The sequence below is a fragment of the Crocuta crocuta genome, unplaced genomic scaffold (assembly GCF_008692635.1).
Source record: "Crocuta crocuta isolate KB4526 unplaced genomic scaffold, BGI_CrCroc_1.0 scaffold130, whole genome shotgun sequence".
NCBI lineage: Eukaryota > Metazoa > Chordata > Mammalia > Carnivora > Hyaenidae > Crocuta > Crocuta crocuta.
The window spans coordinates 8,420,585-8,446,855 of record NW_027527920.1 but is presented as its reverse complement, the minus strand read 5'-3'; the positions used below and the strand labels follow the sequence as shown (position 1 = coordinate 8,446,855).

The 26,271-nt window shown below is 47.8% G+C and overlaps 1 protein-coding gene across 4 annotated transcripts; it reads left to right on the top strand.

Annotated features, from left to right (window-relative positions):
- The first annotated feature begins 1,189 nt into the window (after positions 1-1,189).
- Positions 1,190-24,616, top strand: SLC24A1 (solute carrier family 24 member 1). Of its 4 annotated transcripts, XM_077748647.1 has the most exons (11): positions 1,190-3,088; positions 10,759-10,812; positions 12,148-12,256; positions 16,164-16,250; positions 17,274-17,369; positions 20,609-20,743; positions 20,789-20,893; positions 21,134-21,429; positions 22,210-22,299; positions 23,164-23,330; positions 24,276-24,616. In XM_077748647.1, exons 1-11 carry the CDS (start codon positions 1,190-1,192, stop codon positions 24,523-24,525), a joined length of 3,288 nt encoding a protein of 1,095 aa, XP_077604773.1. In that variant the 3' UTR covers positions 24,526-24,616. The 4 variants fall into 4 exon arrangements, with proteins under 4 accessions (XP_077604773.1, XP_077604777.1, XP_077604785.1 ...); XM_077748651.1 differs by lacking the exon at positions 10,759-10,812; XM_077748659.1 differs by lacking the exon at positions 22,210-22,299.
- Positions 24,617-26,271: the final 1,655 nt, after the last annotated feature.

Here is a 26,271-nt window from a genome sequence, read left to right as displayed (position 1 = left end):
CTCTCTCTCTCAGAAATAAATTTTTAAAAAATTAAAAAATATGTCATTAAATGGTACAGGATAAAAAGGTTAAACAGTTAAGCTGAACATTAGGATTTACTCAAAAGTGGGGTGCCTGGGTGGCTCTGACTTGGTTGGTTAAGCATCCGACTTTGGTTGAGATGGTGATCTTGTGGTGCTGACAGCTCAGAGCCTGGAGCCTGCTTTGGATTCTGTGTGTGTGTGTCTCTCTCTCTGCCCCTCCCCTACTTTCTCTCTCTCTCTCTCAAAAAAATAAATAAAAATAAACATTAAATAAAAAAGGATATACTGAGATGTAAGTCTTCCTTGAACCCCTGACCTCAGTTTCCTCTCTCCACATGTCCTTCCAGAAATCATCTTTGTATAATCAACATATATATTATCATGCTTATTTCATAGATGAGGCAATGAGGTTTTGGCCTATCCAGGAGGGCACAGCTAATAAGCAGCCCAGCTGGAAATCCAGGCCTTTGACTATTCTCCATGTTCTTCCCACCACACCAACTGTCTGGGAAGGAAGCTCTATGGCTTTGTCCTCTATTTAACTTTGTCCTCTCTGGATAATATGGTGGAATTGTTTTAAGTCAGTCCAAAAGCAGAAAAACAAAAAATCACTAACACAGAGCCTTGGATTCCCAGAACTGCCTTCCACTGCTGCCTGTTTTTGTCTAACGCTTAAAATCATTCCTTTCCTTCTGCCTTTGACGAGGTGAGATATGTGGCCAGGGGCCCCAACTACGGATGACTGAGCTCCAAGTGAATCAGACTTGGACTTGGGGGATACTGGCAGACCTCTTGCGGGGACCCCAAAGAGGATTAGGTATCCCCAGCTCAGGAACCTGGATTGCTGGCATGTCTACACAGAGGACCTCTAATGCTTTTCATCAAGAGCAGGCATTTTTCTCTGGAACAGGCAACAGGGGTACTTTTGTTCCAGTACTGCTTTCTAGCACAAAGGCCCACTCTTCTAGATGACGGTTTGATGGATCTCAGCTCTCCTTGTAAGGGACAAATAACCTCTTTTTTTCCCCTCTGTAGGTTTGTGGATACCCCCTGGCTGGGCTTCATGGAGAATTCTTCACTGATCACCAACCTGAATCCCAGAACAGATCCCCTCTTTCCCTGGACAGAATGAGAGGTCTTCCATAGCCAGGCATAGCTGGCCATCATGGGGAAATTGATCAGAATGGGGCCACGGGAGAGGCGGTTACTCTGGCCAAAGCGGCTTCATTGGAGTCGCCTCCTCTTCCTGTTGGGAATGTTGATCATCGGTTCCACCTACCAGCACCTGAGGAGTCCCCGGGGCCTCTCCTCATTGTGGGCAGCAGTCTCCTCCCAACATCCTATAAAACTGGCCAGCCGTGACCTCCCAGACAATGAGATGATGATGGTGAGCAGTCACCCTCCAAGAGCTAGCTCTGAAATGGAGGATGACACATGGGTGCCCCAAGCCACGGTGGGCAGGGGTGAAGCAACACCTGTGTTAACGACGAAGAATACACACAATCCACCCAGAAGAACAGCCAACGTCACTCCAACAAAACCCAAGAATAAATACAGCCTAACAGCAGGAGACACAGGAAGAGTGAAGGAAGACAGCACAACCACACCCAGTGAAGTATTGAGTCACTACCCCCCAACTTCAAATAGACCAACAGGGAAGAATTACACCCCAACACCACCACCCAGGGTAGAAATGCAGAGCTACCGCCCAACTCAAGCTGAGCGAAAGGTGAAGAAATATACCCCATCTCCACTTGGTAGAGTAGTAGGCAATTATGCCCCATCCACACTCATGACAATGACACAGGGCCATGGGGTCACCTCCAGAACAACAGTGAAAGACAGTGAAACTATGATAACAACCAAAATATTGGAGACCAACCCCTCTAACACAATGGTGGAGGAAACCACACCAACTACTCTCAAGGGAATAATTAACACACCTACTTTCCCGATAAATGACATAGAAACGAACATCTTGACTTCTCCAAGGAGTATGATGGAAAAGAACACCATGACTACTACCAGAACAGTGGACAGTAAGAGCTCAACCAAGCCATGGGGGTTAGTGGGAAAGAACAAGCTGACAGCTTCTTCAGGAACAGTTCTGGAGCCCACCGCAGCCATCTCTGAGGGGCAAGTGATGATAAGCACCATGACAGGCAGTAGCCCAATAGAAACCAAAGCCTCTACTGCTACCTGGAGTGTTAGTAGTCTTTTGTCTAGGACCAGTGCATTGACCATCGGAATATCTTCAGCCACCTACCGGGAGCTGGAGAAGAAATCTTCCATAGCACCCAGGACCTCAACAACCTCCAAAGTTAGGGCAAATCCAATCACCCAGGTCCGTCACTGTGTGGTTGTGGAGCCAGCCCCAGCTGTGCCCACTGCCCCCTCCCCCAAACTGATAACAGCCATGATCCCAGAGGCACCCAGTTCCAGTCCCTCAGCGCTGCCCCCTGGCTGGCCAGACTTTCACTCCAAGGCAGAGTACCCCCCAGACTTGTTCAGCATAGAGGAGCGGCAGCAGGGCTGGGTGGTGCTGCACATCTTTGGCATGATGTACGTGTTTGTGGCCTTGGCCATCGTGTGTGATGAGTACTTTGTCCCAGCCCTGGGTGTCATCACAGATAAGCTACAGATCTCTGATGATGTGGCAGGTGCCACCTTCATGGCTGCTGGAGGCTCTGCCCCCGAGCTCTTCACCTCCCTCATTGGCGTCTTCATCTCCCACAGCAATGTGGGCATTGGTACCATCGTGGGCTCTGCTGTGTTCAACATCCTCTTTGTCATCGGCACCTGTGCCCTCTTCTCCCGGGAGATCCTCAATCTCACCTGGTGGCCCTTGTTCCGTGATGTCTCCTTTTACATCCTTGACCTGATAATGCTCATTGTCTTCTTCCTGGACAGCCTCATTGCCTGGTGGGAAAGCCTGCTGCTGCTGCTGGCCTATGCCTTCTATGTGTTCACCATGAAGTGGAATAAGCAGCTAGAGATATGGGTGAAGGAGCAGCTCAGCAGGAGGCCAGTGGCCAAGGTCATGGCCCTAGGGGACCTCAGCAAGGTAAGGACAGAATGGCTCAAACTTCTGTAGTCCCTTTGGGACAAAAAAGGTGGGGAGAAGCTAGTGACTAAAGAGCAAAGTGCTGGGTCAGACCTCAAGAGATGAGTGCTCTGGTTCCCTTTGCCATTCATTCAACATTTAAAGTCCTATTCTTTTCTAGACACTTTGCTGGGATCTTTGCAAGAGTGACTTTGGCTCAGCCCCAATCACCCAGTGGTTATTTTATTATGATCCACCATTGGCAGGGGAAGAAACGGAGGCCTAATCAAGTCAAACCACTATTCAAGATCACACAGCCAAATAGGCAGTGGAGCCAGGATTTGAACTTGGGCTGGTCTGGCTGGGTCTTTGGAAATGACATTTGAGCTGGGCTTTGGAGAATATCCAAGGAAGATATCATCAGGCAGGGAAAAATGATAATTTCTTCCCTGTGCATGGTGTTTAGGGTTTGTCTACCACCTGCACTTTCACTTAATCCTGTTTGTTCATATTCCAGATGTGGAGGGGCTAGTGGCTTGGATGGGGTCTGGCAGGAGGATGTTTTTGGGTTTTGTTGTGTCTTTGATGTACTGGAGAAGATGAGAGCTCCACTCATCCGTGACAGGCCAGCTCTGTGTGCAGAGCCCTCTCTGCATGTGGAGTGGAGACCAGGTATCAGAGACTCTAACTCTGAGGCTTTCTCTTGGCCCCAGACTTCCTTTTTAAGAATTCCTTTGCCCCCGTGAGGGACCCTCCATCTAAGTTCATTGCATGATTCAATAACCTGGAAGATGAGATTAGACTGGGGAAGTGATTTCTGAAAATTGATCTCAGAGTTTTTGTTCCTTGACTCCAAAGTGAGGTGCCCTAGGGAAAACAGATCTTGTTTCTTTCTTGCTCCTAAACAGTGAGTTTGGGCAAAGGTTGTCTCTCCACCTGCCTCTTTCAGGTCTCAGACAAACCACTGGTGCAAACATAATTTTGTGTGCAAAAGAGTGGAAGGACTTAGCTACTTAATCCAGAGCAGTTTTGATGAGTGGGAAGGATGGAGACCAAATTCAGGGAGATATATGGAGACCAATCTCTGGGAGATATATGATTCAAGGAAGAGAAAATGTACTTCCTTTAGGATTTTTGAGATGATGTGGTGTTCTGGCCAGAGCACAGAACTGAGTCAGAAAAATCTGGTTTCAAACCTGATTCTGCCTCTAACTAACTATGTGACCTTGGACAGGAGACATGACAGGGTCCAACTAACCACTAGAAGGTCCTGTCTGACAACCATTGTCCAAGTGAGATCAGTTCTGGCAGGCCCGACACTGTGGTTTTTTGTCTGGTCTGGTCAACTGAACTCCAATTGCCGTATCTGCAGATGGCTCCTAAAGGAGAAATGTCCTACTTAAGGCTGTACAGCCAGCAGGTGTCAGAACTTACATGAGAACCCAGGATCCTAACTCCCCACTCAGTGCTATTTCCTATCAGGCTACTGTTCCATGAAGCCAGAGGCTTAAAACAAGAAAGGGAGGCTCAGAGCATTACATCATTTAATATGAAGAAACAGGGGCCTCCCTCCTAATGAAGCCTTCAGGATGCACCTCGCTGAGGGTGGCCATGAACTTGGTAGTCTCCTCTGAGAAAAGCATCTAATGCCTTGGTGTATACATCAGGCCAGATGTTTTCAAAATGACTCTGACTTGCCTCCTAGTGCTCATCAGTAATTCTGTTTTTAAAAAAGTTTTTTAAATGTTTTATTTATTTTTGAGAGGAAGAGAGAGACAGAGCGTGAGTAGGGGAAGGGCAGAGAGAGAGGGAGACACAGAAACGAAGTAGGCTCCAGGCTCCAAGCTGTCAGCACAGAGCTTGACGAGGGGCTTGAACTCACAAACTGTGAGATGGTGACCTGAGCCAAAGTCGATGAATGCTTAACTGACAGAGCCACCCAGGCTCCCCTTTGTGATTGTTTTTATTTCAAGTCTACAAATTCTGAATTTTCCATTTTGCCAGGGCTAGACCATCAAAGGAAAACTTGTCAAACAAGTGAAGCATAATAATGATTTCAAAGGAGAATTTGTAACCTACTTAAAGAGACTCATCAAGGGCATCAGAAGCAGGTCTTTGCCAACCAGGGAGAGTGGTGCCCATTACAGCTCTGTTCTTATCTGTGAAAGCAAATCCAGCATGAATGTTAATTAACAGTATTATTAAAACAAACAAACAAACCAGGTTGAATTACTAACTGTTCTTAAAAGTAAATCTATATGTATTTAAAATTAAAAACCTATGGAGCACTTGCATGGCTCAGTCGGTTAAGCATCCGACTTTGGCTCAGGTCATGATCTCTTGCAGTTTGTGAGTTCAAGCTCAGTGTTGTGCTCTGTGCTGACAGCTCAGGTCCTGGAGCCTGCTTCAGATTCTGTGTCTCCCTCTTCCTCGGCCCTTTGCCTGCTCATGCTCTGTCTCTCTCTCTCTCAAAAATAAACGTTAGAAAATTAAAAAAAAAAAATTTAAAAACCTATCCTGATGGGCTTGGCCCAAAAGTATGTGAATCTTGGTCTTGAGGTTGTGAGTTCTAGCCCCACGTTGAGTGTAGGGAGAACTTAAAAATAAAATCTTTTAAAAAATAAAATAAAATAAAAACCTATTGTTAGGACTTTCCAGCACTAATACCTCCTCACTGAAATTAGTACAAGTAACAAGAACTACAGCTATTTTGAAATGGTTTTTAAAACATCTGGATTTGGATTTCACCTCTGGTTTCTAATAATAAGAGAGAGATACAGATAGAAATAGAGATAGAACATTCTTTAAAAAATTTTTTAATGTTTCTTTTTGAGAGAGAGAGAGAGAGAGAGAATGCAAGAGGGGGAGGGGTAGAGGGTCTGAAGCAGACTCTGTGCTGACAGCAGGGAGCCCAGTGCAGCTAGAACTCATGAACTGCGAGATCACCACCTGATGCAGAGACCAGATACAGATCTATCTATCTAGCTATCTATAGAGAGAGAGAGAGAGAGAGAGAGAACTGTCTTTGTCTTTGCTTCTACCTTTATGTCTGTGTTTGGCTGGCCAAGACCTGTGATCTGGTCAGAGGGAGATACATTATCCTACACTTCACTGATAGACTGAGGGCACGCCATTCAGTTTTGAATTATGAAACAATTCTCTGAAAATCCAATTGTAAACTGTGTTGGCATTTGTTTTTGCAGTTTACCCCTGGGAACGATTTTTTTTTAAATTTTTTTTAATGTTTTATTTATTTCTAGGAGAGAGAGAGAGAGAGAGACAGCGTGAGCAGGGGAGGGTCAGAGAGAGAGGGAGTCACAGATTGAAACAGACTCCAGGCTCTGAGCTGGCAGTCAGCACAGAGCCCGACGCGGGGCTCGAACCCACGAACCGCGAGATCATGACCTAAGCGAAAGTCAGACGCTTAACTGACTAAGCCACCCAGGTGCCCCACCCCTGGGAACGATTTGACTTTAGCATGAAAATGAACGTGACTTGCTCTCTCACTCACGTTGACATATTGATTCACACCTCTCCCTGACTAATGGTTCCCCTCTTTGGGCATCACTTCCGGAAAGCAGGGATCCAGGGAAACTGGGCTTATTCAATCTGCCATGGCCCAAAGTGAAGAAGAGAGAAGTGGGGCATACTCAGACACGGTGGAAGGGAGCCAAGGAGAGAGGCGGCGGAGGCAAGGTCAAGGTGCTCGGGAAGTCTAAGCAGCAGGAAGAGAAGTGGAGGGCAGGGTGAGCCAGCTCCTTTTGGAGAGAAACAGGAAGAGGAAAGACATCTGGGCCTCCCCCTGCCTCTGTTAGCAGCCCTGGGTGAGGTGTGGAGGGGTTGGCTACATACAGCACCAGGCTCTTCGTTGCCAATGAACGGGGAGAGTCTTTGCATCTCCAGAGGAGTTCCCAGGGTCTCGTATCTAGCTGGAGATCCATAAGTATTTGGTTCTGTTTCCTTGGGAAACCCTAACAGTTCAGGGACTCCAGTGTAGAGGAAAGTGAGGCCCAAAGTGGATATTTATCTCAGCCAGTTTTACAACTAGTTGGTGGTTCTTACCACAGATTCCTGAATCTGTATTTTTGGATTTTAATCCAGGCTCCGCTGCATACTATCCCTGTTGCCCTGGGCAAGTTGATGCAATTCAACACACCTTTATTATTAAGTACTTAAATGAAAAGCAGTGTGGGAAAAAGATTGCGGCCCTTCCAGTAGAAGGGACAGGCTGGCAAGAGTAACTGTAATAAAATGAGCTTTATACAAAGTGCTACAAAGTCACTTTGCTTTTCAGCCAGGCCTTAGATTGCTTATCTGTAAAGTGAAAGGGATGAACCAGAGCAGGGCTCTGCCGACTTTTACCAGAAAGGGCCGAACAGTAAGCATTTCAGGCTTTGCAGGCCACACAGTCTCTGTCACAACTACTCAAGTTGTTGCAGCATGAAAGCAGCCACAGATAATACACAAACACATGGAAATGGCCACATGGTGTTTTTCTACCTGAACAATTGGAGACAAGATCAGAGAATGATTCATTTTCTTCTTCTTCTTCTTCTTTTTTTTTTACGTTTATTTATTTTTGAGAGAGAGACAGAGTGTGAGCATGGGAGGGGCAGAGAGAGGGAGGCACAGAATCTGAAGCAGGCTCCAGGCTCTGAGCTGTCAGCACAGAGCCCCACGTGGGGCTCAAACTCACAAACTGTGAGATCGTGACCAGGGCTGAACCAACTGAGCCACCCAGGCGCCCCCAAAACTAAGATATTTAGACAACATCATCAAACTGGCATGTCTTGGTTTGGGATGCCTTTTATGACCCCTATTATCAACATAGGCTAACTTAAAGAACTGCAGAATGAGAAGGGAATCCCCCCCCCCCCCATGCTCCAGGGGGAAGAATTCTGGAAGAGGAAACAGCCTTTGCACAGGCTCAGAGCCTGGAAAGAGCTTGGTGCATTAGAATAAAGAATGGAGGCCAGTGTGGCCAGTGAGTCAGGGGAGAGAGGTGCAAGATAAGGCTGGAGAGGAGGTGGGAGCTGCTTCCCACAAGGTCCTATGGGTCAGACATGGGGTCTGGATTTTAATCGAAGCTCATGAGGGAATGAAGTGACTGAGGAGCCATGTTTACAAGGTCACTTCTAAGTGCTGAGCCAAGAATGAACTGTAAGTTCGTGAGAGTGAAAGCAGGGGGCCCAGCTAGGAGGCTGTTATGGGCATCCAGCATAACTATCTTTGAGGGTCATTTTGTTTTTTATTTATTTATTTTAAACTTTTAAAAAATGTTTTATTTATTTTTGAGAGAGAGATAGTGACAGCGTGAGCAGGGGAGGGTCAGAGATAGAGGGAGACACAGAATCCGAAGATAGGCTCCAGGCTCTGAGCTGTCAGCACAGAGCCCGACGTGGGGCTCAAACCCACGAACAGTGAGATCATGACCTGAGCCAAAGTCAGACACTTAACCGACTGAGCCACCCAGGTGCCCTATTTGAGGGTCATTTTGAAGACAGAATCATCTAGACTGGTAATGAAGTGGAGGAAGTGGATGTGAGGGTACGACAGCAGCAGAAGTCAAGGATGCAAGGATGCAGCTCAGATTTTGGCTTGAGCAGCAGGGCAGATGGTGGTATGACCCAACAGGAAGGGACAGTCTCGGGGAAGAACAGGTTTAGGGAGACTGAAGAGTTCCCACTCAGGAATGGAGAGTTCAGGTGCCTAGGTCGACTCCAGGTTTAGAAGGCTTGGGAGACAGTTGCCCAAATGGGCCTGAAGCTCAGGATCAAGGTCTGGGCTAGAAACAGAAATTTGTGAACCACTGACAAATGTGTGGTAATGAAAACTGAGGGCTGGCTTTTGCTCCTGAGAGAAAGAGAGAGAGAGAGAGAGAGAGAGAGAGAAGGGCTGGCACTAAGACTGTGCCCTAAAGAACTCCAATGTTTTTCATTCCACAAACATTAATTGAATCTCTTTGTATGAAGCCTGCATAGGGTCTAGAGTTACAATGAGAATAAAGGCACCATCCCTGATGAGCTCAGCCTAGCAAAGTGGGAATTGATCCGGGTGGGGCCTGACACTCTTTAAGAAAAAGAATATAAAACCATTGGTACAGAATCAGATACAAGGCCTTGGAAAGGGTTTGTGTAGGGGAGACAGGGCCCTGGAACTTGGGTTTCGTCAGCTCCATGGTGAATTCTCCACAGTGGGGAAGACAGATAAATAAAATTGATAGTTACCGTATCAACTGTAATGGTATGGGAAAGCGCTGAGGGGTTTAGTACTGCGGAGAGTAGACATCTCAACAGACCAGAGAGTCAGGGAAGGCTTCCTCCGGGAGGTGATGTCTAGCAGAATCTTGAAGGACAAGCAGGGGATGACTGACTGAAGCCAGGGTCAGGACTCTCCTGGACTTGTGGAGAGGCCAGGGGAATGAGACACCATGAGGAGACATAGCTGCACTGTCCAATATGGTGACTGCTTGCTACGTGTAGCTACCGAGCTCTTGAAATAGGGCTAGTCCAGCTGAGATATGCTTTAAGTATAAAATATACACTGGGTTTCAAAGGCTAGGTATGATTAAAAAAAAAAAGAGGGGAGATATAAAATAGCTCAATGACATTTTTATATTAATTACATGTTGAATTATAATATTTTTAGTATGTTGGGTTAAAGGATATTATTAAAATTAATTCTACTCATTTCTTTTACTTTAAAAAAATGGGGCTGCAAAAATAATTACATTTGCATATGCGACTTGCATTCTATTTCTGTTGGACAGTGCTGGAGTAAGCAGGAGGCTCTTGTGTGCTCAGCCAAAAAGTCTGGACTCCCTCGTGAGGACAGTAAGCCCCCAGGATGTAGGAGAGGGATGTGATTTGTGCTTTGTTCAGAAAATCACTCTGGCCGATGGGTGGAGAATGAGCTGCAAGAGGGACAGATCAGGAGTCAGAGGCTTGCGAAACCGTAGGCAGGAAGAGTGGAGAGATCAGGCCAAATTTGAGGACTGTGAGGAACTAAGTCTGACAGCTAATTGGACTTGGGCTGTGAAGGAGTGGGAGGAATTTGGGTAGACTTCTGGGTTTCCAGCCTAGACAAATGAGTGAATGAGGATGCAAGATTGCTCAGGAAAGAGCTAGACAGAGTGAAGAGTCCCCTATTAGAGTCTAACCTCAGTGAAGGCAGGACTCAGACCAGGGATTCAGTAAATATTTGTTAAATGAAGTGTTAAAAAAAAAACCCAAAACCAGAGACTAAAATATGGAGTTCAGAAAATGTGTCATGGATGGTCTAGAAGGGGAGAGGTCAGTGATTAACTGCTATATCAGTGGGAAATAGAAACTGGAAGTCAGGAGGGGAAGCCCCCTGAGGGTCTGTCATATTTGCCAGTCCTTGACATGGCTGCAAGGGGTCACATTGTTCAACCTTGGCAAGATGTCATGCAGGTGCTGGGGGGTTTGGCTGACACGGACACATCCTCTTTGGTGGTGCTGGGCTGTTGTGAGTAGACACATTTAAAGGCTGAAGCCAGGCTGTGAAAGGCCAGGCTGGGGTTTGCACATGTGAAAACATGTTCCGAGACCAGGTTCTCTCTGGGTGTGTTTCTGTGTTCCCCAACTGAGGGTTCCCTGGAGAGAGAGGGGAGTAGGGAGAGAGAGCAAGCGTCTCTCCAAACATCTCGTGACTCGTGTCCCTGTTTGCAGCCAGGCAATGGGGCAGTTGCGGAGGATGAGAAGCAGGAAAACAAGAAGCTAAAGGTGGGTGCCATGTGGAGTCTGCCCAGTGGGGGCGCTGCAGGGTCTCAGAGGCCCTGTGGCCCTGAGGCTGGGGGTGCTGGGCCGGGTTCAGGCTTGGGAAGCCCCTGGGAGTGCTGTCAGGATGAGCCAGGGAAGGAGCCAGCTCTTCTGCCAGAGAGACTGTCACCTCCAAGGTGGCGTTGGACGAGGTACTTGTTTGGGAGCTGAGTCCAGAACGTCTCTGCTCCCTCTACTGCTACCTTGCTGTGTGCGCTTTTGCATCTGTGAAATGACTGTTTGGACTAGATGAACTCGAGCCCCTAACTTTTATAATTGATCTCAAAGCCCAATTTCCTGTGGCTTTGGAATGCCCTGGAAATAAGAGAAACATAGGAGAGGCACTGGGGGCAGGGGAGTCTGAGGCTCTGAAAAACTGTATCTTGGCTGCCTTTGGCCTATGGGATATTTGGGGAGGATTATGGGAACCTCAGAAGGGAGAGCCTGGGGCCTGATTGAAACCTTCATCCGAGGAAAATCCCCAGAACTGTTGTGAAGGACTGTGTTACCACAGCCACTAGATGGCAGAAGGGTTCAGATCCAGAGGGATGGGGGTGGGGAGTGGAGAGTAGGGGAGGGAGGGAGGAAGAGACTGAGCCAGTGCTGGTCAGTCTTTGGATGTTCCCTTGTACATCAGATGATACTTCTACATGTATCACATCTGGGAACCTGCAGGCACAGATATGTGTATGTGTGCACCTATGAAGGTCTCTTGAGCACCTGTGGTAGAAAAAAAGGACTGAACTGGAATCAAAAGACCTGAGTGCTCGTTTTGATACTTTCATTTACTCCCCATGTGACCTTGGATAAATCACTTGGCCCACGTTGAGTTTCCATGTCCTTTTCTGTAGAAGGGGGTCACAGCCTTGCTTATCTGAAGGTGGGGCAACAATAAAGCATGATGACGCTTTGTGGACTGTGAAGGGCTGTGCCCATGCACAGGGGGTCCATCTGTGCCGTGTATGGGTGCGAGGGTGTTTCTATGACAGTGTATTTTCAGGGAAGGACAAACCCTTGGTAATGTGTTATTAGTACACATTGTCTGCTCCCTGTTGAGACCTTGGGGAATTATTCGGCATGTAGGATTAGCCAGTCATGGCAGAGTGAGGGGAGGCTGAGAAAGAAAGCAGAGTGTAACTGCCCTCACAGAGGGGAAGGGAGAGGGGAGGCCAGGAGAAGGCTCCCGTGCTTTGTTCTGACCTCTATGGGAGGGAGGCAGGGTTAGTGAGGCCCTCATGTGGCTCCTCCCCTGGCCTGGGCAGGGGCCCACTGAGGCCTGTGCGGCTCTCCCCTGCTCAGCTCCCAGCAGTGCTGACCCGAGGGAGCAGCTCGACCTCTCTGCACAACAGCACCATCCGCAGCACCATCTACCGGCTCATGCTTCACAGCCTGGACCCTCTGGGAGAAGGTAAGCAAGGCCTCCCCAGACCTGCGTGGTCCCCTGTCCACTCCCTCCCTCCTGCAGCTGGACAAGACCTGGGACATGCAAAACTAGGAGGCAGTGGGTAAGGATGAGGGCAGAGCGAGGAATGGAGGGGAACGGGCGGTGAAGTCAACTGTGTGGGAGACAGGGTAGAGAGAAGACATGGGACTCAACAGGACAGGGCCCCAAGGAGCTAAGGTCCTTAGGCGTCCATAACCCACGGCTTCGCTATTTGCGTGTCCCCTCCTGTAAAAGGGTTCGCTTGTAGTTAGTGAGGCCATGAGTGCCATGTGCCCTGCCCTTGTCTATGTCAGGGCTGTCTTCAGTGACTTCCCTGTGAAGGCCACCACCTGCGAGTCGTCTCCAGTGTCCTAGAGAATCTCCAGCCAGGCAGGTTGGCCCAGGCTGACTGGCCAAGGCCACTTCTGGGGGTACTTCCTGTAGGGCCCTGTAGCCCAGAAGTTTGAGTGGCACCTCCCTTTGCTCTTTGTTTAGCTCTGGAGTCCTAGGGAAACTTCTACCCCCTCCCTAGCCAGGAACCCCAAAGGAGCGGCCAGGACCACTTCCGGAGGGGGGTAGGGGTCTAAAGTAAAGTGGGGCCTGATGTCCACCTTGACAAATGATGGGGGTAACTGAAATTCTCACCATGCACCTTACCAAGTTCTGCCTTCTGGCTCCCTTCCCCAGAGAACGTTCTTAAAATGCTTCTCAGGCCCCTTTTAAAGGGCACCCTCAGGTACACTCCTGCTCTCCTTAGGCCTCTCCATTTCTGGGGCTCTGGTGCAAAACTAGGAACCGGGTTGGCCTGTGAGCAGAAGCCAAGGGGTCAGAGTGTAGCTGGGAAGGAGGGCTGAGGTCTGAGCTGAATATGCCACTGGAGACTGGCCCACGAGCATCGGGAAGCACCCTCACTGACCTTTCTGGTTCAGGAACAAATCTTGTTGGGGGGCAGAGCGGGGGAGGTTGGGAGGGAGCTCAGAATTTCCTCAGGCCTTAAAATATCCCCTTCAGATACAGTATTGGGCTTTGGGTATTTAAAAGGCTGTCATACTGGGAAAAGCAGAGACAAAGACGAGGTGATGAAACCTTCCTTAGGAAATCCTCAGGGTGAGCCCCGGCAGACATTGAGAGAGGCTGCCCCCAAGTGTCAACTCCAGAAAGACAGTGCCCCTGGAGTTCTGAGAGTGGAGTCTGCAGTGCCCAGTAGCCTGTGAGTGATTGTGCTGGGGGCATTCCTGGCCTGGGGCCGTGAAGGAAGTTGTATCTCTGGGTTATGCTTGGCTACTCCTTGCAGAATCACCAGTTCTAGCAAAATCCTGAAGATAAAGGTCCCCTGAATGGGACTGCAGGGCCCCTGCCTGGGCTACTTCCATGACCAGCAGCCTACCAACGGCTGACCTACTTATCCTAACAGGATTATGGGGTGCCCAGGCCAGGCAGAGGTCAGAGGAGATTGATACTAAGTAGGAGATGATCCGGCCACGCTGAGAGCAGAGAGGCCATGTGAGGAAACAAGTGCTGGGGGAGCCAGTGACAGTCATCCCTAGGAAGACAAGCAAGCTTGCTACATGGTGTGTACATGTGGCAGGCACGGTGGCGTGGAAAGGCCCTCGTGGTGGGTGACTGCTGATACACTCTGGGACGAAGTCCTGCTCAGAGAAGCCAACCCTGATTCTACACCCCCAACCCCCATCAAGGAGGGACTGGGACCTTGCAGAGCCGTGACGAAGGCCTTTGTTCCCAAGACTTTCCAGATCCATGTTTGTGTTTCCATATGCTGTTTCCAAGTGGCTGTCCATTTTCCAGCCTCTCCAGCTGTTCCAACTCTTTCCATGGAGCTGATGTGTGGTCTGAACTCTCACCTACCCTGTGAAGGGGCTTTTCTTCTCCAGCATCCCATGCCTTTTATGGTGATTTCACTTGGATGTGTGTGTATGCAGGAGAGAGAGGGAGAGAGGGACAGAAAGAGGCTCTGCAGCTGACCTGCTTTCCTCAGTGGCATGGGAGATGAGAGGTTAGGGTGTGTGATGAGGGGTGAGAAGGAAACGGGACTTGGTTTTTCTTGCCAGCCCCTCCAACCAAGAGTCAGCAGATAATCTCAGCACCAGGGCTCAAACCAGGGGAAGTCTCTCCCTGGGTAACAACTCTGTGTCGCTCAACAGAAGATTGCAATGCTTCATCCATGCCAAGGGGGGCATTAAAGGTGTGTGGGTGAAGGAGGCAGTGGAGGGCCCTTGTCCTGACATCTCAGCTCTGACGAGCACCTGCTGGGTCGGCCTGCCAGGACACTTGGAAGTCATGCCAGAGTGGTGGCCCTGCGGGATGGAGCCTATTGCCAGACCTGGCTGCAGCCAAACCATCTCTGAGAGTTTTGTTGACAGGCTGAAAGGAGGAAATTCCAGACCCACTTATGTTTCCTGCCCATCCTGGACTCAGGCAGAGCTTGGTCCCAGCAGCTCCCCACATTGTACCTTCTCAGTCCACCTGTCACGAACTAGAGGATCTTCAAGGTCCCTTCTAACTCAAACCCTTGGAATGCTGGGCCACCGCAGAGATGCTTCCTGGGTGGGACAGCTGCTCTCCACTACTCACTTCATCCTTGTTGTAGCTGATGCTTATACGGTGCTTTCTAGGTGCCAGGCACTGTTTTCAGCACATTCATGTATAAATTTATTTATTCCATTAACAACTCTGTAAGATTTTACAGGTGAAGAATCTGAGGGACAGATCACTGAGGTAGGTCCCTGACTATCAAGTGGCAGAATCAGGATTCCAACCCAGGCTATCTGGTTCCAGAATCCCAGCTAACAGCAATGTCTAATTCTAGCATTAAAATATTTTATTTATCTTTGTTTCACAGACCCCCACATCAGTGCTCTCAGTGTATCATGATGTTGCCTTTTTAGAGGGGGACAATGTGGCTTGGAGAGGGTACACAGGCTTCCCAGGGTCATCCAGTGCTCACAGGGGCTCAGAGCCAGCCTGGACTCCAGAATAGATTCCATGGTGCCACTTTGTCTTATTGCTTGTGCCATTGTCCTTACCTTCCCAGGTCACACAGCTGTGAGGACTCTCATGAGCCCCTGCACCTGTCTCTGTGTGTCCCACCTTGAATGATGCATGTAAAGCACTTTGCATGTTGCCTGGAGCATCATCACATTGAAAGAAATTGCCCTCCCCATTTTTCTTGCCTGGAAATCAGAGCAGCACTATTCTGTCCACAGTGCTCTGTGGGCCTCTGGCAAACCCTGCACACAGGGATCTGAAAGGAGGCTCCAAGTACCTGGGGTCAAAAAGGGTGTAACAGGGAGCTTGGTGGTAGGCTATTGCCCCTTTTTGACCAGAGAAGGAAGTCTCATGACCATGGTCACCAGTAATGCTCCTGGTGCTATAGCAGAGCTTCTGGTAAATTCATAGAAAGCAAGCTACAAAGGACCTTGCAGATAATCCAGTCCAAGGATGGCAAAAATGTCTCCCTGTCATTTTTTGTCCATTCCCTGTTCATTGCAGACATTGCTAATCAATCATGGTAAAACCTTCACCAACCTTGGGTCAGAATCCTCCTCAATCCAGCACTCAAAATAGCCATCACTTGAGCTCATAAAGGAAATAAATCCTATTTGTTGCCTCTGAGTCCAACCATGTCATTTTACCAGAAAGGAAATAGGATCAGAGAAGGGAAGTGACTTGCCAAAGGTTACAGCCAGTTGGTAATGGTGCAGGGAATTTAAGATGAAAGCTTGGGAGTGGGCAGCAGGAACAAGCTGGACCAGAAGCCAGAACCACGATCCCCAGGCCAGCCTCTTCCCCCCATCTCAGCTGCTCTGGCTGCTCAGTTCACCATCCTAACTGAATGGCGCCAGATAAGATGTGTTCCCTTTCTCATTTGCAGCCCGTTCCGCCAAGGACAAGGAGGAGGAGAGCTTAAATCAGGAGACCAAAGCCAAGCCTCATGCTAACACAGAGAACAAACCAGAAGGTGAGAGGATGGCAAAACTGGTGGGTTTCCTTGTGGCACCTTCCTCCCTCCTCTTGGCCAGAGGCTGAGGTGTGTCTCTCGGCCAGTCTGGGCCAATCAGCAAGAGTGATGGTCTGGTGCTGCCCTGTGCACCCCCACACTCTGGCCTCCTCCTTCCCATGTGCTCCCTCTCTGAGTGGGCTGCTGGCCCAGGGCAGCTGCTGGGAGGTCTTGGATACTGCTCTCCACACTCTCCTCTGATGGGGCAGGCCAGGCCAAGGGGTTATTGAAGGCCTGCTTCTTTTTCACTAACTCTCATCCTAAATGAGACTCCATGGGCTCCTGTTTCTTCTTCCTGTTACTTCTACACAGGACAGCACTCCTAGGGATTGGTCTGAGACCAGCAACCCCAGGAGGGAAGGACACCAGGGGTCTGGTGATTCAGAAGCCCAGCATCCATGTGGCAGCTGGGATGGAGGGAATGAGGAAGCTAGTGACCTGTGGGTGCTGCACAGCACACCAGCAACCTTTGGAGGGAGGGAGAGCAGCAGCCATTTTTTTTTTTTTTCCATACAATGGAAAGCCTCCATACTAGGCTTTCTGAGTCCCCCTTCCCTGCCATCCTATTTCAAGGCTTCCAAACTGCTGTGCTGCCTTTGAAATCATCAGGATCCTCTCCAGGTTGGCAGTAGGGGGCAGAGTCAGACCCTGAGGGCTGGGGCTTTGCCCTCTCTTTGGTCTCAGTTGCCCAAGCTGTTTATAGGATCCCTGGCCCCATTGGTCAGGATGGAAATGTTTGTGAATACATGGGAAGCAAGGATGGCCACCTCCTGGCTTTTCTATCTGCAGCTATCTCTGCGGACAGGGCAACAATAATTCCTATCACATCATGTGACTTTTCCTATCAACAAGAAGTTCCCCAAACTTACTGAGACTCTGAGGTGGAAACGTCCAGTCGTCCTGTAGCCCCTCACGCTGGTCTCTGCCAGCTGCCCTCAGAAACTGGCACACTCTTCTGACCTTTTCCATGTTTGTTCTTTAAAGAGGAGGAGTCAGCCAAGCTTCCTGCGGTCACAGTTACGCCAGCCCCTGCTCCAGATGACGAGGGAGATCAGGAGGAAGATCCTGGCAGTCAGGTAAGCACAAGCCCCTTCCCAGGTGGAGGGCATTGAAAAGGCCCAGGGAAGGCCTTGCTAACCAAAAAGCCTTCCTTCTTGAAGGTCTGAAATGCTGCTTGAGGTTCATTCCTTTGAAGTAAGCAGGGCTCTTTCTCTGAAGATCAAATACTATCTCATGGGGCCAGTTAATTCACCATTAACACCTAAGTATGAGTGTGATGATATATATGACAATGTGCTGCCAACGGTCACATGCTGGGAGAACATAAGGAATAACTGTTAGGGGGTCTGTCAGAAACTGGGGGGCAGTAAGACCAGGCAGCTCAAAGGCAGTGGGAGGGTTGCTGATACATGCCTTGGAACACCCTGAGCTTTGTCTACAGGGCTTGCTGCTGCCTTTACAGCCACACAGCCTCTTCTTCCACTATGTTCCAGCTACAATGAGCTCCTCGGCTCCATGCTTTTCTGCCTCCAGCCCTTGGTTTCCTCCCCTTCATGTACCCTTCCCCTGCATGTATCCCCTCACCCACCTCTCCAGGCCACTGTAAATGCCTCCATTGCCATCAAGCTTCCCTGACCCCCTCCACCCCCATCTGATGAATAAATCCCCATTGTGCCTTGTCCTATCTTGGGGCTCTTACCTCTGCCTTCCCCCTACTCCATGTAGGAGTCTCTCTTTGTTCAGCTAGTTGCTGAAGTTCCTGAGGGCAGGAGGCACTCCTGAGTTGTCTGTCTCTTCCACAGAGAGAAATGCAATGCCTGACACGCATGGCCGTGCTCCAGTAGGGCTGAGAGATGACAGTCAGTGAGAGTGTGGGGCCTCCCTTGGGCCAGCAGCCCAGTCAGAAAGGGAGTCAATGACAGTCAGTTAGATTTGCATTTAGTTTACAAGTTCCATCCCTGTTTTTTCTGTCTGACACCTGGAAACGGTCAATTACATCTCATCCTTAAGCCAGCAACTTTGGGTTTAGTGTCTAAGACCTCTTGATGGTATCATGAGTGTCTTGAGTAGACCCACTATAGCCAGCTAAAGTCAAAGGGATTAAGAGGAGACAGAGATCTCTTGGAATCCCAGGGCCAGAAATGAAGCTCCATTTCACAAAGAACTGCACCTAGGTCTGAGCAGGCAGCTGTGGCCCTGGTGGCTTCTCAATGTCTGTCTTGCTCTCCTTCATGTCCCGTTCTCCGTGTGCAGACTTTTTTTTTTTTCAATTTTTATTTATTTATTTTGAAGGAGAGCGAGAGAGCGCGCGAGCGAGCATGCGAGTGGGGGGTGGGCAGAGAGAGAGAGGGAGAGAGAGAATCCCAAGCAGGCTCAGAGCCTGATGTGGGGCTTGGACTCATGAACCGTGAAATCACAACCTGAGCCGAAGTCGGGTGCTTAACTGACTGAGCCACAGAGGTGCCTCTCATTTGCTTACTTATTAGCACACATAGCACCACTCTAGGTCCCAGTCCATAGGGGGATCAACTGATGACTGGCTCCCAGTCTCAGAAGAGAGAGACTCTGTTCAAACCAGGTCACAGGTCAGGAAACCAGCCTGTGTCTAAGCTGTGACAGAGAGTGCTGGGACACTCTGACTCCAACATGGAAGAAGGGAGCCACCTATTCAGAGGGTGTTAGGGGTGACAGTTCTCAGAGAAAAGGGTGCAGGCTGGGCAGACACTCCCACACCTATGGATTTAAATGACTTGTCATCTCCTCCAGGAAGCCGCCTCTCCTCGTGTGGTTGGGAGCAGGGGAGGGCCAGAATTATTTCAGACCAAAACCTCTCATTGTTCATTCCCAATCCAAAGCACAGGACTTGTGAATATTAATATTTGGTCAGAGGTTTACAACTCTGGTTGCATATTAGAATAATTTGGGGAACTTTAAAAAAATGTACTCTCAACCATTAACGTAGAGTATCTGGGGTGGGCATGAATGTTTTTGAAGCCTCCCGTGATCTGAATATGCAGTGGAGTTTAAGAATCACTGAGCATCCTCTGGGGTTGGCTGGGTGAACTTTGTTACAGATGACATCCTCTATGAATACACAGCTCAAGACCTCTCTGAGGTCACTTGCTCAAGGGACTGGCCGGGAATGTTGCCATAGGTTGCTTGGGTGCCTAATCTGAGGATCAGAATCAATGCCTTTTAGAGTGCATGGAGTCACAACATTTGGCTCCCAAACACTGGTCTCCAAATGGATTTATTAGGAGCACTTAGATTCTTGGCTTCTAATCACAGAGATTCTAATTCAGTTGGTCCAGGTGGGGCCAGGACATCTGGACTTCTTTTATAACTTACTGTGAAAATTTGCATTTCTACTAAGCTCCCCAACTGAGAACCAAAGATCTCATTCAGTCCTGGCAATTGCAAAGCAGGGTAGCTTGGTGGTTAAGAGGCCAAGAGTTGGACTATCCATATGACAAATCCTAACTTTATCACTTACACACTGTGGACCACTGTGTAGATCGTGGGCAAGTTATTTAAACTACACTGTACCCTAGTTTCTCCATCTGTCAGATGGGTTTAATTCTACCTGTATCATAATTGACTCATGAAACACAATAAGTACTAGCTATTATTATTTAAGCCACTTAGCCTAGTGTCTGACACATAAAATCTCCCAGTAAATAGGTATTACCATCATAGTTTTATATACATAAAGTAACATAACAATTTATCATAGACTCAGCAATAAACCATCAAAAGATATGCAATATTAGGCAACATTAATGGAAGTAGGTATCTAAGAGAGGGAGGCGATAATCCTATTCCATTCTGTGGTCCAATCCTGTTCTGTGTGGTGTTCTGTTTCAGTTTTCAAAGCTTCCTCGTGGGGCATAATCTAACTAGAATGAGTTCACTAAGATGGGAATACCATGGCAATAGCATGGAATGATGGAAGGGACTGGGAATCTTTAACTCATGGAGAAGAGCTGCCTCGTGAAAGAGTAATTAGCTTCGTTCTGTGTGGCTCCAAAGAGTCAACCTATACACAGAGGATAGAACCTTGTTACAAATATGGACTTTAATCAGAGTTTTCAAAATACAGAGGGCACCTTAGGTGGTGAGTTTTCCATCCCTGAAAATAATCAAATAAAGACAGGACTACCACTGTTGTGATTGTGGAGGAGTTTTGCTGAATTATTTTCCTCTGACTCAAGTTTTTAGATCCATTCTGAGAACAGCAACAATAACAAAAAAAAATTGGGGAAAAACAAACCCAGCAGTTATTACACATTAATTTGTGGGCTTTGGATTGCAGGGAGGAGATGAGGCTGGAGCTGAGAGCACAGGTGAAATAGCAGATGAAGAGGCTGAAGCCTCTGGTGAAGGTGAAAATGGAGAGCAAGGTGGAGGTGAGACTCAACTGGAAGGTGAAGGTGAAATTGAAGCAGAAGGAGAAGGTGAACATGGAGGTGAACTCCAAGCAGAAGACGGTGAAATGAAAGCTGATGAAAACGAAGATGAACCCCAAGCAGAAGATGGTGAAATGAAAGCTGATGAAGGTGAAGGTGAACTCCAAGCAGAAGACGGTGAAATGAAAGCTGATGAAGGTGGAGGTGAACTCCAAGCAGAAGATGGTGAAATGAAAGCTGATGAAGGTGGAGGTGAACTCCAAGCAGAAGACGGTGAAATGAAAGCTGATGAAGGTGGAGGTGAACTCCAAGCAGAAGATGGTGAAATGAAAGCTGATGAAGGCAGAGGTGAACTCCAAGGGGAAGATGGTGAAATGAAAGCTGATGAAAGCGGAGATGAACTCCAAGCAGTAGACGGTGAAATGAAAGCTGATGAAGGTGAAAATGAAGAGCAGGAATTCAATGCTGAGAGTCAAGGTGAAGCCAAAAGAGACAAGAAAGGTACAGATGGTAAAGGGGGAGGTAATGGAGGGGACAGTGAAGATGAAGAGGAGGAAGAAGAGGAAGAGGAGGAGGAGGAGGAGGAGGAGGAGGACGATGAGGAAGAAGAGGAGGCAAATGAGGAGCCTTTGTCCCTCGAGTGGCCCGACACCAGGCAGAAGCAGGCCATTTACCTCTTCCTCCTGCCCATTGTGTTCCCACTGTGGCTGACCATCCCCGACGTCCGGAGGCTGGTGAGTGCCCAGCTGTACGGCAGGGATCTGTGGAGTCTCTAGGCATTCCCACTCAAGGAAGGTGAAAAGACAGGGCAAACCAGCTTAGTAGGGCTCAACCACAGTGAGTATCTGGGATACAACTTGCAGAGGCAGATGGGACCATGCACCTACTGGGATGTACTGGTGGGCTTGTGAGGCCCTAAAATTTGCTTATTTCCATCATTATAAGCATGTGATCTAGTCCCTCAACTCCTATTCTCAGTTTCTCCATTTTAATATGGGAATGATGACAAGATGCCCCACCCTGCGTCCGTATTTCCAGGGATATTCCGAAAACCTAGGGGGAAAGTACTGTTTCTACCCAGCATTCTTGTATAGGGAAAGCTCTAACATGTCCTACCCAAAGGCCATCCATACTCTGTCTCTAGGTCTGCAGACGGGTGGGACAGGGGGCAGGTTGCAGATACCAAACCAAATACCTAGAGCAGTCTGGCTCTAGGGCAAGCAAATAAGGCCTTATTAGCCTTACCCCAGGCTTTCTCTGTCATGCATGCCCTGCTCCTCTCCACCTGGTGGCTCTTCGGTTTGGTGACTGTTGGATGCCCTGCTGGCTGAACTCCTCTACGGGCTGCCATCCCAGGGTCTTTACTGGTGATCCAGATCTCAGCTGACACATCCCCAGATCCTCTCAGTCACTCCCCCAGCAGATCCCGTCTCTGATTCTGGGGCTCCCTCAGAAGGGCCAAAGACCTTTAGTGTCTGCAATTTATTTCTCTTCCTTTTCAAACTTGCAAATAGGAGTCTAGGAAGTTTTTTGTTATCACCTTCCTGGGATCCATCGTGTGGATAGCCATGTTCTCATACCTCATGGTCTGGTGGGCTCACCAGGTGAGTGAACAGCAGGAACTAAATCTGACATCAGTGGGGCCCAAGGACAATTATTTTTCCCTTCAGGGTCAATAGCCAGTACCCAGGGAAATGGTGAGGCTCAAATGACTTTGTAGTTTCTAGATTATTTGTAAAGGGTCAAAAGTTGACTTTTTCTTAGTGAGTGTAGTGTTTTCCAGTGCAGCCTTTCTGTCTTAATGTTCATGCTGTGGCCTGACACAGAAGGCCTTTCCCAGTCTGATCCAGCTGACCACTGCTTATTAGCCTTACCCCAGGCTTTCTCTGTCATGCATGCCCTGCTCCTCTCCACCTGGTGGCATTGGACACACTTGCGAGAGCAAGCTCAATTTTGCCTTGTGTCTGGCATCCAGTGAGTCTTCCCGAGTGCCCATGGCTTTCCTGTTTTATCTGTAATTGTTGTTCCCAAGTTTTTTCTTTCAGTAGGCCGAAGGTAGGGGCAGTGTAGTAGTGCCCATACCTCCGTCTCTAGCCAATAGTAGGTGTCCATGGTTCTGCAGATGGAAACGTGACACGAACAGGTGTTGGGAGAGGCAGGTCTGGGAAGGTGCAGGTGTAGCTGGAACGTCAGCGACAGCTGGTATCAGGGAGAGACTTGTAGAGCAGTGTGGAAAAGAGCTGCGTCATTCCCTGCAGCCTTGAGTGGGGCCCTGCTCTTTTTCTCTGTGGCTCAGCTTCCCAGCTGTCGGTTCACCACACCTGCCCTCCCAGGCTGTGGGAATGTGCTGAGCTGGCTGGAAAGGTGTTGGGTTTGCACAAAGTAGCATATGGTTGGTGCTTTGAAGAGCCTCAGATTTTTTCCTTTTGCTGTTGCCATGGTTTCTCATCGCTGTTACTTTTTACCAGGTTGGTGAAACAATAGGGATTTCTGAAGAGATTATGGGTTTGACGATCCTAGCAGCAGGCACGTCCATTCCTGACCTCATCACGAGTGTGATTGTTGCTCGGAAAGGCCTGGGAGACATGGCTGTGTCAAGCTCTGTGGGCAGTAACATATTTGATATCACCGTGGGGTAAGTGGCAAAGTTGCTTTCTAAGGCATATTAAGAATGACTGGAAAATACAGTGTTGGCTCTGTTTGCTGGCTTTTTGCTTCATTATTTATACATGGAATAAAAGGGCATTTATGTTATTAGTTTCTACAAGGCAGCAAACTATCCTCCCTTCGTTCATCACAGCCTGATGGGATAACAGAAAAATGCTGTCTGAAATGTAACTGACTAGAATTTATAGCTGAATCAAAAGACAAAGTCCATTACATTTCATTCCCAAATACAGCCAAATGCTCTGCTTCCTGATCTCCAAGGTGGTGGAAGTGGGGTTGGAAGGAGCAATGACTCAATCTCGCTTGCTGATATTTCTGCTCCTTTGCATTTGGGCTCCTGCCAGCTCAGAGGCTCTAAAAGCATTTTGTCCAAATAAGCCAATGCCGCATCATCCCATTCTCTTACCCCTCCTCCCACCTTTGTCAGAGCCCAACCTCTGGGCTATTTCATTTCCTCAGGCATATCCTAGATTTAGGTGGTGGCTTTGGTTTTTCTAAATTTTTATGGTTAAGTGCTAGCTGAGGTTAATTTAAATGTAAAGACAGGCTAGCCTGAGCTAGAGCTGATCACAAAAATTTACAGATTGTAGAGAGTCACACATCAGCCCATCTGGGTTACTCACATGAAAGTCATGAATTATAAAGAAAAAAATTACCCACTCAGACCCAGAAAATTTCAGTTTTAATCTAGAGTCTCCTTATTATTAACTGTGAGACCTTGGGCATGTGATTTAATTTCCATGAACTTTAGTTTCCTCAACTGTGAAATGGGGCTAATATTTTCTGCTCTATTTCATAAGCTTTTCTGTCTGTGTGGAAACATAAGTGCTTTGTAAATTGTAAAATAATGTTCATGTACACGGGATTAGTGTAAACAATCAGAATATTCACACTGTTCCTTTCAATCTTGCAGCCTGCCTGTTCCTTGGTTGCTGTTCTCTCTGATCAATGGATTACAGCCTGTTCCAGTCAGCAGCAATGGCTTGTTTTGTGCCATTGTTTTGCTTTTTCTCATGCTCCTGTTTGTGATCTCTTCAATTGCATCATGCAAATGGAGAATGAACAAGATCCTGGGCTTCACAATGTTCCTCCTTTACTTTGTGTTCCTGATCATCAGCGTGATGTTAGAAGATCGAATCATTTCCTGTCCTGTATCTGTCTAAGGCAGAGTCACAGTTGCTCACAATGGACGTGGATCAGAAAAGCATGCCAGAAGCTATGGTACTTCTTGTTACATTAATGAAAGAATGAACATGGACATGAGAGACCAGAGTGGCAAAGAGCCTCTGATGGGAATGTGATCGGGGACTGAACAATAGCCTTGGAAACCCCTGCAGCTTGTTGTGGATTAGCAGTCTTACCTCTGGAGGGACGGAGTTTCTACCCTGCTGCCATATGTCAGTAGCTATCACATGGAGGGCAGTAGAGGGACCTCTGGAACCGGAGGGTTTTCAGAATGAGGGATCATCTGGGGGTTAGGGCTGGGCCAGGCACAGGAGCAGTAGGCAAGCTCCAATGCTCGCAGTTCCCTGCTCACTCCTGAAAGGCTGCTGATTCAAAGACACATATGTGGTCTACACCCCACCCCTTGGACTCTGTCCCAAGCACACACTGCAACTTGCTGTCCCCTCTTTTTCTGTTTAAAACATGAGGTTCTACCAGGTTTATAAACATTACACGTCCAGTTATTGGTGCGTTTAGGGAGCTAAGACTAAGAGAAAAAAAAAGTATAACAGGAATCAATGATCATTATACACTGTAGTTCAGTAAAATGTATACCGATATTTGATAGCTTTAAAGGACTCCCTTAGCTCTTATTGTTGCATTTCTGAAAAGTGAAATTAAAGTAAGTAGCCCCCGAAATTAAGATGTATAATTTGCCCTTGAACTGGAAGGGGGGTGGGATATTAGGGAGGGCTATTTAAAAATATGTACTTATAGAAAATCCAAATTACTGCTGTCTCCATCAAGTGGTCACCTTGGGGGATTAGACAGTCATACAAAGCTGTCCTGGCTTTGCTTCTCCAGCGTATTCTCATCTAACAGCGACAAATGCTACTAGTGAGTCAGAAGGGGAGTGATTTTAAAGAGTCCAAAATCAGTAGGGCCAAGCCTGCTGTATAAAGTAAGAGATCTTGAGGGGTAATGCTATTTTTGTATGCCAACCTACACTGGATTATAAAGGAAGACTGATTCTCCATGTGGCTTACATGTGGATGTTAAGGCAATTATAAAGGGGAAACTCCAAAAATGCTTAGCATAATAACATGGTGAGAAAAAGGGTATTACTACCTCTAATAGCTAGTGTAAAGGGCTTTTAGTTTTTTAAAAATTTTGTGGTTATTTAAACACTGCATGTGGAACTCGAAGTGCTTGTATGTTAAATACCACCGCTTCTTGCTTTTACTAGCACAGAGTTAGGGGACACATTAGAAATGAAGCAGTTCTATGTCCCTGGTTTCAGAGCAAAAGGAGCTCAGGTGACTATACATTATGATGGTAAAGATGGCTTTAATTACAAACACAAGAGGATTCATTGAAGACTGGAAGATAGCAGGACAGATGTGATGTGGGAAAAAAATCAAGTATTTTGGTGTTGAAGGGCTGTACTGAAAATACTTCAGTCCATAATCCATCTTTTAAGATGGGCTGATTAATTAATGGCCTCACTACCCCTGGATTCACATTCTTTGGAAATGACTTTTATTAAATTTTAATAAATTGTGAGTCCCAGTGGTATTTTATTTTACAAACATGGATGGGTTCATCTATATCTTCAGGTCACTTGGTCAGAATGCTCAAGAAGAATAAGGAATCATGTTCACATTCCATTTTCTTAGTTGTCCTCATTGCTGCTGCTATTGGGGCCACATCTGCCCGGTCTCCATATGCCAGGGAGAGAACATATG